Source organism: Copadichromis virginalis, linkage group LG11 (genome assembly GCF_057382275.1).
Source record: "Copadichromis virginalis isolate Kocher_CV1m ecotype Utaka linkage group LG11, C_Virginalis_male_GT1.1, whole genome shotgun sequence".
Taxonomy (NCBI): Eukaryota; Metazoa; Chordata; class Actinopteri; order Cichliformes; family Cichlidae; genus Copadichromis; species Copadichromis virginalis.
In genome coordinates, this window is record NC_140628.1 from 2486275 (window position 1) to 2501623 (window position 15349).

General features: G+C 43.0%; 1 protein-coding gene across 4 annotated transcripts in view; it reads left to right on the top strand.

Annotated features, from left to right (window-relative positions):
- The window catches only part of grik2 (glutamate receptor, ionotropic, kainate 2), a 351880-nt gene that overhangs the window by 277922 nt on the left and 58609 nt on the right, over positions 1–15349 (top strand). For all 4 annotated transcript variants that reach the window (XM_085472845.1, XM_085472848.1, XM_085472846.1 and 1 more), the window contains one exon: positions 163–380. In XM_085472845.1, the coding sequence (XP_085328971.1) occupies positions 163–380 (218 nt within the window). The remainder of the gene's footprint in view (positions 1–162; positions 381–15349) is intronic.

A 15349-nucleotide genomic window follows, 5' to 3' on the forward strand; every position in this document is an offset into this window, starting at 1 on the left:
ATATTCAACCATGTGGCTGCCCACTCTGTCCAATCTTTGTGTTTGTGTCTGAGTGTGTGATCCAGGCAGCAGATGCAGAGACCTGGCCCAGTCTGGGTGTTGCCCACTCACAAACCTAATCTTGTATTCAGCCTCACCTGCTCCTCTGCTCCTTCCATTCAGGATCTGAGCTCATGCCGAAAGCCCTCTCCACCAGAATTGTAGGAGGAATCTGGTGGTTTTTCACACTCATCATTATCTCCTCCTACACGGCAAACTTAGCAGCCTTCCTAACTGTGGAGAGGATGGAGTCGCCTATCGACTCTGCTGATGATCTGGCCAAGCAGACAAAGATAGAATATGGAGTTGTAGAAGACGGCGCATCCATGACCTTCTTCAAGGTTAGTTACACTTTCACATTATCAATCCAGAGTTTTCTCATGAAAGATTACATATGGGGAAAATGTTGTGTTGGCAGTAGTACAAACACATCTGACGTTTTGCTGGGGTCCTAAACGTAATTATACAGGAAGTAAAGAAATAACGTACGTTTACATGGACTGATTCTCATATAGCACTTTTCTGGATTTCTACGCTTTTCTTCTCCCAGAGCACTCAAAGCACTGTTTACAACATGCCTAATTCACCCATAAATACAAACTTTATCTCTGTGTAAAAGTGCTTTGTATCTAACATTCACACACTCGTACTCCAGTGGATGCATTGGAGAGCAACTTGGAGCTATTAGCTTGTCCAAGGATATTTGGCATGCAGATGGAGCAGCCAGGAATCAAACCACCAACCTTCTTATTTGTTGAGGACCTGCTCTACCTTCTGAGTTACAGCCCCCCCCCCCAATTTAAACCTCAAAACTACTGGGTAAGATTTAGGAAAAGATTATCTCTTGAGTTAATATAAAAAAATGATGCACATGTTAGAAGGCTTACACAGAAAACTAAGCCTTTCTTGGTTGTATGAACTAGTTTGGTATCACTATGACAAGTGATATCAAACTAGTTCATACATCCATCTAAAGGGGACGGTGGTAATAATCATTGTTGGGAAGGTTACTTTTAAAATGTATTCCATTACAGATTACATGCCCCAAAATGTATTTTGTAACGTATTCCATTACATTACTCAATGACAGTAGCGTATTTGAATACTTTGGATTACTTAATATATTATCAAGCTTTTTACAACTACATGAATGTACTATTGCTGTGTGATTTATCACTATTACTGAAGGTTACTCTCCACACCAACACCAACTAGATGTTTAAATCTTAATATAAATGAGTGACAGTAGGTGGACATTAGGTAAGGCTGCACTTTTTGCAGTGATCTCGTGTAGAAAACTATTCCACGCATATATAAAACAGGTCCGAGGCTCCGAACCGTAGTAAAGGGACCTCTGGCTAATACGTCGGGTTCGTGTCGGGCTCGTAGCTGAAAACTAGCTTTACTTTGTTGTCTGGGTCACTTTGCTAGCGAGAGACAGAGAGAGGCGTTGAAAGGCTCCAACGGAGCTTATTGTTACAGAGGAAAACACGAACACAGTAATAATAATGGATTGGATTTATATAGCGCTTTTCAAGGCACCCAAAGTGCTTTACAATGCCACTATTCATTCACTCTCACATTCACACACTGGTGGAGGCAGCTACAGTTGTAGCCACAGCTGCCCTGGGGCAGACTGACAGAAGTGAGGCTGCCATATCGCGCCATCGGGCCCTCTGGCCAACACCAGTAGGCGGTAGGGTAAAGTGTCTTGCCCAAGAACACAACGACCAGGACAGAGAGCCCGGTGATCGAACCGACGACCTTCCGGTTACAGATGCGCTTCCCAACCCCTGAGCTGCCCATCAGGCTACATGCTTAGGGCTATGCCTGTAACACTCTGCCTGTTGCTTTCATATTAAATAATTTTTTGAATAATCATTTTTAAAAATATTTCTTCACGTCATTATGTGGGGTCTAGTAGCGGTGATATGGGCCATGACATTGAGACACAGGCATCAGAGCCTCTTAATGCGTGTTTTCTCTGGGTTTCCACCGGAGTGGAATTACCAGAAATACAGGGAGTGCAGAATTATTAGGCAAATGAGTATTTTGTCCACATCATCCTCTTCATGCATGTTGTCTTACTCCAAGCTGTATAGGCTCGAAAGCCTACTACCAATTAAGCATATTAGGTGATGTGCAACTCTGTAATGAGAAGGGGTGTGGTCTAATGACATCAACACCCTATATCAGGTGTGCATAATTATTAGGCAACGTCCTTTCCTTTGGCAAAATGGGTCAAAAGAAGGACTTGACAGGCTCAGAAAAGTCAAAAATAGTGAGATATCTTGCAGAGGGATGCAGCAGTCTCAAAATTGCAAAGCTTCTGAAGCGTGATCATCGAACAATCAAGCGTTTCATTCAAAATAGTCAACAGGGTCGCAAGAAGCGTGTGGAAAAGCCAAGGCGCAAAATAACTGCCCATGAACTGAGAAAAGTCAAGCGTGCAGCTGCCAAGATGCCACTTGCCACCAGTTTGGCCATATTTCAGAGCTGCAACATCACTGGAGTGCCCAAAAGCACAAGGTGTGCAATACTCAGAGACATGGCCAAGGTAAGAAAGGCTGAAAGACGACCACCACTGAACAAGACACACAAGCTGAAACGTCAAGACTGGGCCAAGAAATATCTCAAGACTGGTTTTTCTAAGGTTTTATGGACTGATGAAATGAGAGTGAGTCTTGATGGGCCAGATGGATGGGCCCGTGGCTGGATTGGTAAAGGGCAGAGAGCTCCAGTCCGACTCAGACGCCAGCAAGGTGGAGGTGGAGTACTGGTTTGGGCTGGTATCATCAAAGATGAGCTTGTGAGGCCTTTTCGGGTTGAGGATGGAGTCAAGCTCAACTCCCAGTCCTACTGCCAGTTTCTGGAAGACACCTTCTTCAAGCAGTGGTACAGGAAGAAGTCTGCATCCTTCAAGAAAAACATGATTTTCATGCAGGACAATGCTCCATCACACGCGTCCAAGTACTCCACAGCGTGGCTGGCAAGAAAGGGTATAAAAGAAGAAAAACTAATGACATGGCCTCCTTGTTCACCTGATCTGAACCCCATTGAGAACCTGTGGTCCATCATCAAATGTGAGATTTACAAGGAGGGAAAACAGTACACCTCTCTGAACAGTGTCTGGGAGGCTGTGGTTGCTGCTGCACGCAATGTTGATGGTGAACAGATCAAAACACTGACAGAATCCATGGATGGCAGGCTTTTGAGTGTCCTTGCAAAGAAAGGTGGCTATATTGGTCGCTGATTTGTTTTTGTTTTGTTTTTGAATGTCAGAAATGTATATTTGTGAATGTGGAGATGTTATATTGCTTTCACTGGTGAAAATAAATAATTGACATGGCTATATATTTGTTTTTTGTTGAGTTGCCTAATAATTATGCACAGTAATAGTCACCTGCACACACAGATATCCCCCTAAAATAGCTAAAACTAAAAACAAACTAAAAACTACTTCCACAAACATTCAGCTTTGATATTAATGAGTTTTTTGGGTTCATTGAGAACATGGTTGTTGTTCAATAATAAAATTATTCCTCAAAAATACAACTTGCCTAATAATTCTGCACTCCCTGTAAGATGCCGGCCTTTCTTTCTACCGAGAGAGCTAACAGTAGTGATCATCACGGCTGTGTACATTCCACCCGATGCCAACATAAACACGGCGCTCTCTATCCTGCTGAACACCATTAACGAACAGCAGCCGGCCCACCTGGACGGTGTTCACATAATTGCAGGTGACTTTAATAAGGCCGAAATAAAGACTGTGCTCCCAAAGTTCTATCAGCATGTCAAATGTCCCACCAGAGGAGAAAACACTCTAGATCATGTTTACTCCGACATCAAGCATGCATACAGAGCCATACCCCTCCCCCACCTCGGTCAGTCCGACCACCTCTCCCTCCTGCTCTCCCCAGCCTACACCCCCCCCCTCAGGCACAGTGCCAGGCCCACCACAAAGACGGTTACAACCTGACCTGCTGCTGAGTCACCTAGAGCAGCGGCAGAGCTACGTCCGAATGCTCTTCGTGGACTAAAGCTCAGCCTTTAATACAATCATCCCGGACATCCTCATCACCAAACTGGTCACTCTTGGCCTCCCTCCTCTCACATGTGCCTGGATAAAGGACTTTCTCACAAACCGGCCCCAGACTGTAAGGCTCGGCCCTCATCTCTCCTCCACTCGCACACTGAGCACCGGCTCCCTGTGTGCTGAGCCCCCTCCTGTATTCTCTCTACACCCACGACTGCAGTTCGACCCACAACAACAATCTCATCATCAAGTTTGCTGATGACACCACGGTAGTCGGACTCATCTCAAAGGGAGACGAGGCAGCCTACAGAGAGGAAGTCCTGAAGCTGGCAGCCTGGTGTTCAGAAAACAACCTGGCACTGAATACTAAGAAAACCAAAGAGCTCATTGTTGACTTCAGGAGACACAGCACTGACTTGGCTCCCCTTTACATCAACGGGGAGTGTGTGGAGAGGGTCCACACCTTCCGGTTCCTTGGTGTCCTCATCTCTGCTGACATCTCCTGGACAGACAACATCTCCCCGGTCGTCAAGAAGGCCCAACAGCGGCTGCACTTCCTGAGAGTCCTCAGGAAGTACAATCTGAACTCCAACCTGCTGCTGACCTTCTACTGCTCGTCCATTGAGAGCCTGCTAACCTACTGCATCACGGTATGGTACGGCAGCTGCACCAAAGCAGATAGAGTGAGGCTTCAGAGTGTGGTCAAGACAGCACAGAAGATCATCGGCTGCCCTCTCCCCTCCCTGATGGACATTTATTCCTCCCGCTGCCTCACCAGAGCAGCAAACATCATCAAGGACAGCTCCCACCCTGGCTTCAACAGGTTCAGCCTGCTTCCCTCAGGGAAGCGCTACAGGTGCATCAACACAAAAACCCACAGACTCAAAAACAGTTTCTTCCCCAAAGCGATAACCACCCTGAACTCACACATGCACAGATAACACAGCCCCCCACTTCCCACTTCCTCTATGGACCACCACTGTGCAATACCAATTCTATGTGCAATAACCCAACTGTATATACACAACACTATTTATTACATATTACTTACGTCTTGTATATTGTACATTTTATATATATATATATATATATATATATATATATATATATATATATATATATATATATATGTTTTTCCCTCTGTTAACACTGTCCATATGTACATAGCGCTGCAGAACTGTGCCCCCCCAGCATGTTTACACTGAGTAGGAGATGCTCTGTATCTCATTGTACAACTGTATAGTGACAATAAAGGCATTCTATTCTATTCTATTCTATTCTATTCTATAAAGGTATCATGATATTTAGACTCACACCTTTAAGGTATGTTTAGGCTCTTTTCCTCCAAAGAAACAAACAAGTAGTTAGGTTGAGAATCTCTTTGTGGAACAGAACATTGCCGGCCTTTTAAGGTGGAGACCGGTGTCATTAAATAGGATGTTCCCTTCATCCTCTGGGAAATGCTGATGTCTTACCCTAGAGTTCGGCCTTGTTGCCCTACATGATAAGTAGTTTAGAGATGCTACTTGTTTAAATTCCTAGGGTTTGGGTTATTACCAGGATCACATGTGATAAAGTCCTATTCTGACACCATTTGAGCTCTACTCCTTTTTGTGAACCTTGAAGCCTTGCTTTTATTCTCCTTGAGCATTAAGTACACGCAGTTGCAAAAGGCTATTGTTATCCACTGAGAAAACATATTCCTTTTTTTATATTTGTAGTTTTTATTGGTGATCTTGTACAAAGAATTAACACAAGGAACTTTACAACAAACACGGGGACAAAGATCAAATAGCCATATACATTGTCAGTCAATATATCCAACAGAATTTCAATTTCTCAAAACTGTAGTCAGATGTAAGCAATAGTTCCCAGTTGTTTTTCTCCCCCACCCTCCCCCTGTATATAGAGTGTTTATTTGGAATATATATATCTGGACAACATTTTCATAATAGGGAAAGAAACAAACAAACAATCAAAACCAACAAACAATAGCACCAAAGAAGACGCAAACAAAAAAAATCATCAAAAAACAAACAAACAAACACACACCCAGCTGGACAAGTGCAGGCAGTTGATCCAATCTTGGTGTGATGTCCACCTTATAGTTGCTTACCTAGGTAAGGAGAGTCATTTTTAAAAAAATCACTTCTTAGCTCTTTAATGTACTGGGTCCATCTGGACCAGAGTTTGTTGAATCTGTAATGGTAAATGGACTGGTTCTTATATGGCACTTTTCTACTCTTCTGAGCACTCAAAGCACTTTACACAACTTGTTCATTCACCCATTTGCACAAGCACATTCTCTAACTAACGTTCACACACAGTCATACTTCGATGGATGCATCAAAAAGCTAGTATCTTGCCCAAGGATATTTGGCATGCAGACTAGGGGAAGTCAGGAATCGAACCACCATCCTTCCAATCAGTAGATGACCTGCTCTACTGCCTGAGCTACAGGCGCCTCCAATCTGTCTCTTTGAAGCCGCAAAGACATAGTAAGCCTCTCCATTACGAATATTTGGTACACAGTATTGTAAAGTTCTTGTATTCCCGGTACGTTTGGTTGCAGCCAATGCCTAGTCAATGTTTTCTTTGCTGACATTGTAATAATTCTCAGTAGGCATTTATCTGCTGGAGTGGTTATATTTAGGGGTTCCTGGCCTAAGTACATATGTAAGAAATCAAAGGGGAGTTGGGCACTTACAATCTTTTCCAAGCATTTATGAATATCTTGCCAGAATGAATTAACTTTGGGGAAGGACCAGAATAAATGGTAGTGATTTGCCTTTGATTGCCACATAATCTCCAGCAGGCTGAACTTACATTTTGATGGCTTTGTTGGTCTGGGGTAAGAAAGAAACAAATTATATTTTTCCAGCCAAACTCTCTCCAATTGGATGAGCAGGTTGTTTCCCATTGCACTTTACATAACAGGTCCCAACCTTTGTCCTCCATCATTGAGCTTGTTTCTTTCTCCCATTCTTTTAAACATACAAAGTACTGGTAGATTTATTTTCTTGAAATCTTTGATAGAGCTTTACAACAACCTTCCGAACCACAGTGTTAACGTTATAAGCCATTTGAAATGTATTTAGAATTCTGTTTCCCTTTTCCCAACTGGGCCCTACAATTTCCTAAAGTCTGTTTCTTATCTGTAAGTATCTAAAGGAATCTTAATTGTTTAAACCTGTGTTGCCTCTGAAAATCTGGTAGTTCCCCCTCATGATTGAATGTCAAATAAGAAATAAGGCCTTTCAATTTTCATTCTCGAAATCTTATGTCACCCTGGTTGGGTGGGAACCCTGTATCAAAAGCACACCGTCTTTGCATCAATTCTGCCTTGTTTAGCTTGTTCTCTCTGCACACGTCCTTCCAGATCTTAAAAGTTGATTTTATCCAGGGATTATCAGGATCTTTTAAATGCGACTTTAGTTTACCATCCGCTATCATAGCTTGGATTGGTTGGCCATGAGTAGCTCGTTCTTCTATGTCTTTCCACTGAGATTTAAACAAAGAATCACATAAACAAACTAATGGCTGGGCAGAATAATAATAGTCCTTCAGACATGGTAAAGATAGACCGCCCTTGTCCTTTGGTAATTGTAGTGTACTGTATCTTACCCTGTTTTTTTCCCCAACCATAAATAGTGGGAAACTATCTTGTCCCATTCCACGAATTGTTGTTTTGGGATTTCAATGGGGCGAGTTTGGAAAAGATAAAGCAGGCGTGATAGAATGCTAATCTTCATTGATACTATCCTGTTAATTAGGCCCAAAGTTGGAATGAGGCTTCACCTCATTAAATCCGACTTCATTTTTTGTGTTTAATGGGCCGTAGTTCAAAAAGCATTTTATCGTCTCTGCATAATATCATCCCAAGATATTTTATGGAGTCTTTGCCCCATTTGAGATTGCACTTCTTTTTAAGTTCAACCCCAGGTTGGAAGTTGAAGGTCATAACTTGCCTGATAATGACCCAAATTCCTCTAATATTGTCATTGTTCTGGGTAGAGATTCACTCTGTGGCCTAGGTAGATTAAAATGTCATCGGCAAAAAGAGAGCGCTTCTGATAATCTCCCTGGACATTGATCACTTTAACTTGGTTATCTTGTCTTATATATTGACTAAGGGGATCGATGAACAAAGCAAATAGGATCGGAGATAGTGGGCAACCCTGTCGGCATAATCTTTCAAAGATAAATGGTTTTGATAGGCTGCTGTTTATTTGAATTTTTGCTGTTGGTTTGTTGTAAATTGTTTGAATTGTCTCAGTGACTATCTGATGAAATCCAAACTTATCTAGAACTTTAAAGAGAAATGACCATCTTACTGAGTCAAATGCTTTTTCAGCATCTAAACCCATCAGCATTGCCTCTAGATTATTCCTTTTAAAGTGATATATGACGTGGAGAGTCCTTCTAATACTGTCTTGGGTCTGCCTCTGACGGATAAACCCGGTTTGATCCAGATTAATACGTTTGGGTATAACATTATTAAGTCGTTTGGCTATTATGGATGTGTATGCTTTATAATCCAGGTTTAATACTGATATTGGTAATAGTGCCCACAGTTCAATTTATCTTTTCCTTCCTTAGGAACAACAGACATGATGGTGAGGGACCTCCCCTCCTTTAAGGACCCAGTTGCACACTGCCTTCAGCCTAGGAGTTAATTCCTCCTTGTAGGTCTTATACCATTCACCAGTGAAACCATCCATGCCAGGGGTCTTGTGCGGCTTTAGTCTTGCAATTGCAACACTGATTTCTTTATCCATAATTTCTTTAGTTAACATGCTGTTCTCCTGTTCTGAGACCTTCGGGAGGTTTAGAGAACTTTTAGAGAAATTTTCAATCTGGTCCTCATTATTTAGTATGGGCTGGGATATTCATGTCCCCTCCACATATCAGCATTCCTTGTGTTTCAGATGCCATCAGCTCAAACATGTGCTTATAGAAACTCCGGTCGCTCCCAGGGGGAGCGTATATATTAAGAATTGTCACCAGAAAACTGTCAATTCTCCCTTTTACCAGTACATATCAGCCCTCCCTATCTCTTTTGTCAGATAAAAATTCAAAACAAGTCTGTTGTGATACCAATATTGCAACTCCTCTGCGGTGTCCGGACTTATATGATGATGAATAAACATGTTTATTAAAGCCTCACTCCAGTTTTTTTGTGTTCTTGGTCTGACAAGAGCGTTTCCTGTAGTAGGGCTAGTTTAGACAGTATCTTGGCTCTTTTTTGTGGGCTAACTATTCCATTAAAGGAGATGATATTAACAGTGTTTTCCATTTTTAAGGTGGAACATTATTGTCGAAATAAGCCTAGGAATGCCACATTGTCTGAACAGTGCTGCACAGAACCACAGCTAACAGGATAACAATAGAACCAATGATGAAAATTTGACAAGAAAGGGGGGAAAAATAAATAAGGAAACCCTGTAAGATCTGGTGTAATAAGTCCTTAAAGGGGACCGCCACCCACTCTAGAGTGGGCCCCCTGATTGGAAGACGTCCTTGTGCAATTCTCCCACCCTGCATGAGGCAGTACTCCCAGCCTCTTAATTACAACAAGGCGGTAGCTCTAAATATTGTGCATTTCGCTTCCCTTATCATTATATTGTCTCTTTTTGCCCGAAGTCAGCAGAGTTTACAAAAGGAATAATTAAAATAAATAAAAAGCAGGCAATTCGGAAAGGATAAGTTATTTTACCTGTAGCTGGTTAATATGCGTCGACATCTTACTTGTAATAGTGATGCATTTATTGCGGGTCCCTTCTATACTGTTGCAGTCTCTCCTTGACTGACACAGAGTCCATTTGACTCGGGCGCTTCAGTGTGGATCGCTTTTCTCTCTTGTTCCCTTTCGTGGGCCGTGTCAGTTTCTTGATCTGTGCCAACGGCGACTCTGGGGGCTTGTAGATCGCTATTGGGAGGCCCCTGTCGAACATGTCCTTCGTCGCCTCTTCAGCGGTATTGTAGAATGCTGTTCGATCCAGGTAGAATGCTCAAAGTTTAGCAGGAAACGGTGTCTGGAAGCGTATCCCTCACTGTTTTAGGGTTCTCAAAAGATAAGATAAAATAAGATAACCTTTGTTAGTCCCACACGTGGGAAATTTGTTTTGTCACAGCAGGAAGTGGACAGTGCAAAAGTTATATAGCAAAAATTAGAATACAATAAGAATAAAATACTGTACACAACTGTACAGAATAGAATAAAATAAAATACTATATACAGTAGAATAAAATATACAATAGGATAAAAATAGAATGCAAATGCTTTATACAACTGAGTAAAAATACAACTTTGTCAGAAAAAGAGTATTGCACTTAGTTTTAATGCACATGTGTGGATGTGTGTGTTGATCAGTTGGAGTCTTTGTTGTGGAGTCTGACAGCCGTGGGGAGGAAAGACCTATGAAATCTCTCCGTCCCACACCGTGGGTGCCGCAGCCACTGAAGGAGCTGTTCAGCGCTGTCAGAGTCTCCTGTTGTCCATCTTAGCTTCTGTGTATGCCTTTCTCTGTTTGAGGACGTCGGGAGCGTAGTCTTGGTCCATATTAATCTGTTTACCTTTCCACTGAAATCCCTTCATTTGCCATGCCTTTTTGAGTATTTCCTCCTTAGTCTTGTAACTCAAAAAGTGAACAATGATGGACCGAGGCGGGGTACCATCTGGGGGGGGGGGGGGGGGGGGGGGGTGCTGGGGACGCAGCAAGGGCACGATGTGCTCACTCAGTGTCTAAGTTCAAAGTCGAGGGGAGTTTCAGGTTCTCCCTCAGAAGATTTTCAACAAAGTCTATCATAGTGGGCGCACTTTTCTCTTTGTTCTCCACTACTCCATATATCCTGACATTATTTCGGCGGGAGCGCACTTCTTGATCGGCGAACTGAGACGCAAGCTTGGATTGTAGTTTAAGTAGCTAAATACCACGTCCTCCACCATTTCAACCCGTTCCTCCGTGTCCACGATACGTCCCTCCGCTTCCTCGAGTCTTATGTTGGTTTTGCATATTTCGGCCTTGACTTCTTCAAACTGTTGCGTGTTTTCTTTTCTGAAGTCCTTAATTTCCATTAGTATCGCTCTCAGATCAACCCTGTCGCCCTAATTCCTTTCGGCATTTCTGCTAGCAGTGGCCTCAGCACTAGCCAAAATGTCGCCCTCCTCGTTGACTTCACTTTCATCAGTATCCATCACTGTCGTAGTTTCGACTCGTTTCTTGGTTTTCGTCTTGCAGCATTTATCCTTCACCATAGCCCCTTCCTAGTTATTCACTTTCAGCTGTTTATCTTGTTAATATTTGGAATTTCAGAGGCTTTGACATAAAACGGGCCGGGAGCAGAAGTTTCACGCAGCTACCTCCATCACTGCACTGGAAGTCTCTCAGAGAAAACATATTCTATCCACACATTCAGTGTGAGATGTTTAAAATGCATGACTGGAATGGAACGCTTTGGTAAGACTTATCATCAGCCTCAGTCAATTCAATAGACCGCACTCTCAGACGTGCAAGCTTCCCAATCACAGTTTGTCTGTTTTTTGTTTGCCTTTTCTTGGTTCAAACTACTTTAGTTGGTTAACTATTGTCTTCTGCAAAACATATATCTAATGGTGGTTTATTATGTTAGTGTCTTTGCAGGATATTATTCGAAGCAGTGATACGTCTCTCTTCTTCGAGTCATAGGCATTCCCTATGGCCTGTTGCTACAACACCTTTAAATGATTTAATAAGTAAACACACACCTTGTTAGGTAATAAAATTACATCTTATTAAAGGTAATACTGCTTTTGACAGTGGCTTTTTACATGGATGTGTCACAGATCTTCTTGTCCCCAGGCTATACATGTCTGAATTATTTTGCATTAGTATTACAACAGATGGGAGGAACAGCTCATGCAACCATGGTGAATTAATCAAGTAGATAAAGCTCATTCACATGAGATCTGAGAAAGGAGTAAGCCAATTTATAGAAGAGAGGAAAAAAGAGAAAAGAAACAAATTGTGTTTTTTCCACCTTCCTTATGTTTATGATCATTTGGTAAAAACACTACACACTGTACAAAAAACAAACCAAAACAGTCTATGTTTAAACCCTCCTTCAAAAACTCCAACAACAATTTCATTTCTATTTCGAGAATCCTTTATGTATCCAAGGTAAAGTCTCTCTGACCATAAAATTCTCACTTTAAAGAGAGATGTGGCCAAAACGCCATGAACATAAACATGGCAGTGGATTCACTATAGTGAAATCAACTTTATAAACACATTATATACATCTTCATCTTGATGCATGCTCAATCATCCAGGTAAGTAAATCTCCAAAAGTTGATTAGGGAAACATGCAGTCAGCTGAGACTGAAGAAGTCACTTGGATGAGTGACGAAACGTTTCTCCCACAAAAAGCTATGTCCAGATGAACAGCATCAACTTTTGGAGACATTATATACACATTAATAACCTATTAAAGCTAACTTGAAAAAGTGTGCTGATTATCTAGAAATATCTCTAATGAGTTTGGAAAGTAAAGTTTCTTGAAAATGTTTCACCTCTCATCCGAGAAGCTTCTTCAATTCTAAGAGCAATTGGTGGAGAGTTCCAGGTTTTCAAGCCCTATTGGAAGTGTCCCAAAGAGGGTCCTGGACCCCTGATTGTTCCTCTGCCTAATCACCTGAGCCACGGTGTGAAAATGGGTGTGGCTCACAATCACACCCGTTTACACCTCAGAGCTTTTATATATATCTTAGTGCTGTCAGCGTTAATCTAGTTAAAATGACATTAACACCATAACTACATTAACGAGGCAAATCTCCATTAACCTGTTACTGCGGATTGCCCTGTGCGTGGGGCTGGACCGCATCAACGCGTTAATGAGCTAACCGCGCAAATGCATTGACGCCGTCCATATATGTCTATATTCAAAGGAGCTTGCAAAGAAAAGCGTCTGGACTTCTTTAAGTTGCTTGAAGACGTTTCACCTCTCATTCGAGAAGCTTCTTCAGTTCTAAGGTCATATGGTGGAGAGTCCCAGATATAAACCTAGTGGGAGTGACCCCCCACAGAGGGACAAAAGGACCCCCTGATGATCCTCTAATCGCCTGAGCCAAGGTGGGAAACTGGGCGTGGGTCCCAATCAGCCAGGGTTTCGGGTGAGTTCATTGTGAAACCTGGCCCCACCTTATCATGCAAATTCCTGAGGTCAGATGGCCCAGGATGTGAGTGGGCGTTAAGGCGTCTGGAAAGGATCTCAAAACTGGATTATAGATGGCAGAGAGTTGGTGTCGTAAACCCCCGCCTCTGTTCAAAGATGGTCGCTCACAGTGGACATAGATGGCTTCTTTCACTCCTCTTTCAAACCATCTGTCCTCTCTGTCCAAAATGTGAACATTGGCACCCTCGAAAGAGTGACCTTTATCCTTAAGATGCAGATGGACAGCTGAGTCTTGTCCTGTGGAGGTGGCTCTTCTGTGCCATGCGCTTGTTAAGTGGCTGTTTGGTCTCTCCAATGTAGAGGTCTGAGCATTCCTCGCTGCACTGTACAGCATACACCACATTGTTAAGTTTGTGTTTTGGCGTTTTGTCTTTCGGGTGAACCAGTTTCTGTCTGAGCGTGTTGCTGGGTCTGAAATACACTGGGATGTCATGCTTGGAGAAAACTCTCCTGAGTTTCTCTGATACACCGGCTACATAGGGGATGACAATGTTGTTGCGTCTGTCCTTCTTATCCTCCCTCGCTGGTGTCTGATCTTCTTTTCTGTGCCTCTTTGCTGACTTTAAGAACGCCCATTTAGGATAGCCGCACGTTTTGAGTGCTTCCTTTACATGTGTGTGTTCCTTCTTTTCCCCTTCAGGCTTAGAGGGAACATGTTCTGCCCGGTGGTGTAGGGTCCTGATTACTCCAAGTTTGTGTTCCAGAGGGTGATGGGAGTCAAAGAGGAGGTACTGGTCCGTGTGTGTGGGCTTCCGGTAAACTTCGATGTTGAGTTTGCTGTTCTCTTCAATGTGCACAGCGCAGTCCAGGAAAGGCAGACAGTTGTCCTTTGTGTCTTCCCTGGTGAACTTGATGTTTTTATCCACAGCGTTAATGTGCGCAGTGAAGGATTCCACTTCTTGTGTCTTGATTTTGACCCAGGTGTCGTCCACATATCTGTACCAGTGGCTGGTTACTCTTCCTTTGAAAGAGCCAAGAGCCTTCCTTTCCACTTCCTCCATGTAAAGGTTGCTACAATAGGTGACACGGGGGAGCCCATGGCACAGCCATGGTTTTGTCTGTAGAAGCCTTCGTTGTACTTGAAATATGTAGTGGTGAGGCAGAGGTCTAACAGTGTGCAGATCTGATCGGGTGTGAAGTTGGTCCTGTCCTCCAAGGAGCTGTCTTCTTGTAGTCGTTTTCTGACAGTCTCCACGGCCTCCGTGGTGGGTATGCAAGTGAAGAGAGAGACTACATCAAAGGACACCATGGTTTCATCTGGATCCAGGGTAAGTTTCTGGACCTTGTCGGTGAAGTCGGTGGAGTTCTTGATGTGGTGTGGGGTGTTCCCCACGAGAGGAGCAAGGATGGTAGCAAGGTGTTTAGCAATGTTGTAAGTGGCTGAGTTTATGCTACTGACTATGGGTCTGAGTGGGACAGCTTCCTTGTGGATTTTAGGAAGTCCGTAAATGCAGGGTATGGTATCCCCTGGGTAAAGGCGGTGATATGTAAGGCAGTCAATGATTTTGTCCTTTTCAAGGTCCTGAAGGCAAGCTATAACTTTCTTTTTGTAGCTTCTTGTGGGGTCTCGCTTTAGGGCTTCGTAGGTATTGTTGTCACTGAGGAGAGTAGTGATCTTTGTATGGTAATCTGTAGTGTTTAGGACCACGGTGCATCTTCCCTTATCAGCTGGTAAAACAGTGATGTTGTGGTCTTTGCTCAGGGAAGCGACGGCCTTCTTTTCCTGTATTGTGAGGTTGGATGGAGGGACTTTGGCACTGGAGAGCGTGGCTGAGACTTTCATCCTGATTTGCTCTGCTTCTGTCTGTGATAATTTATTAATCCGTATGGCAGATTCTGTGGCTGTGATGAGGTCCACTATGGGCAACTGTTGTGGAGAAATGGCAAAATTGAGTCCTTTGGCTAATACTCTCTTTTCAGATTCAGTGGGAATCCTGTCTGAAAAGTTCTTAACCCATTTCTCCTGACTGGCATCAGGTGTGTTTTCTTCTCTGGGTTGTGTAGATTCAGGATGAGGAGTGTGTGTTTTTGAAAGCAAGGTGTGAAATTTGTGGGGGG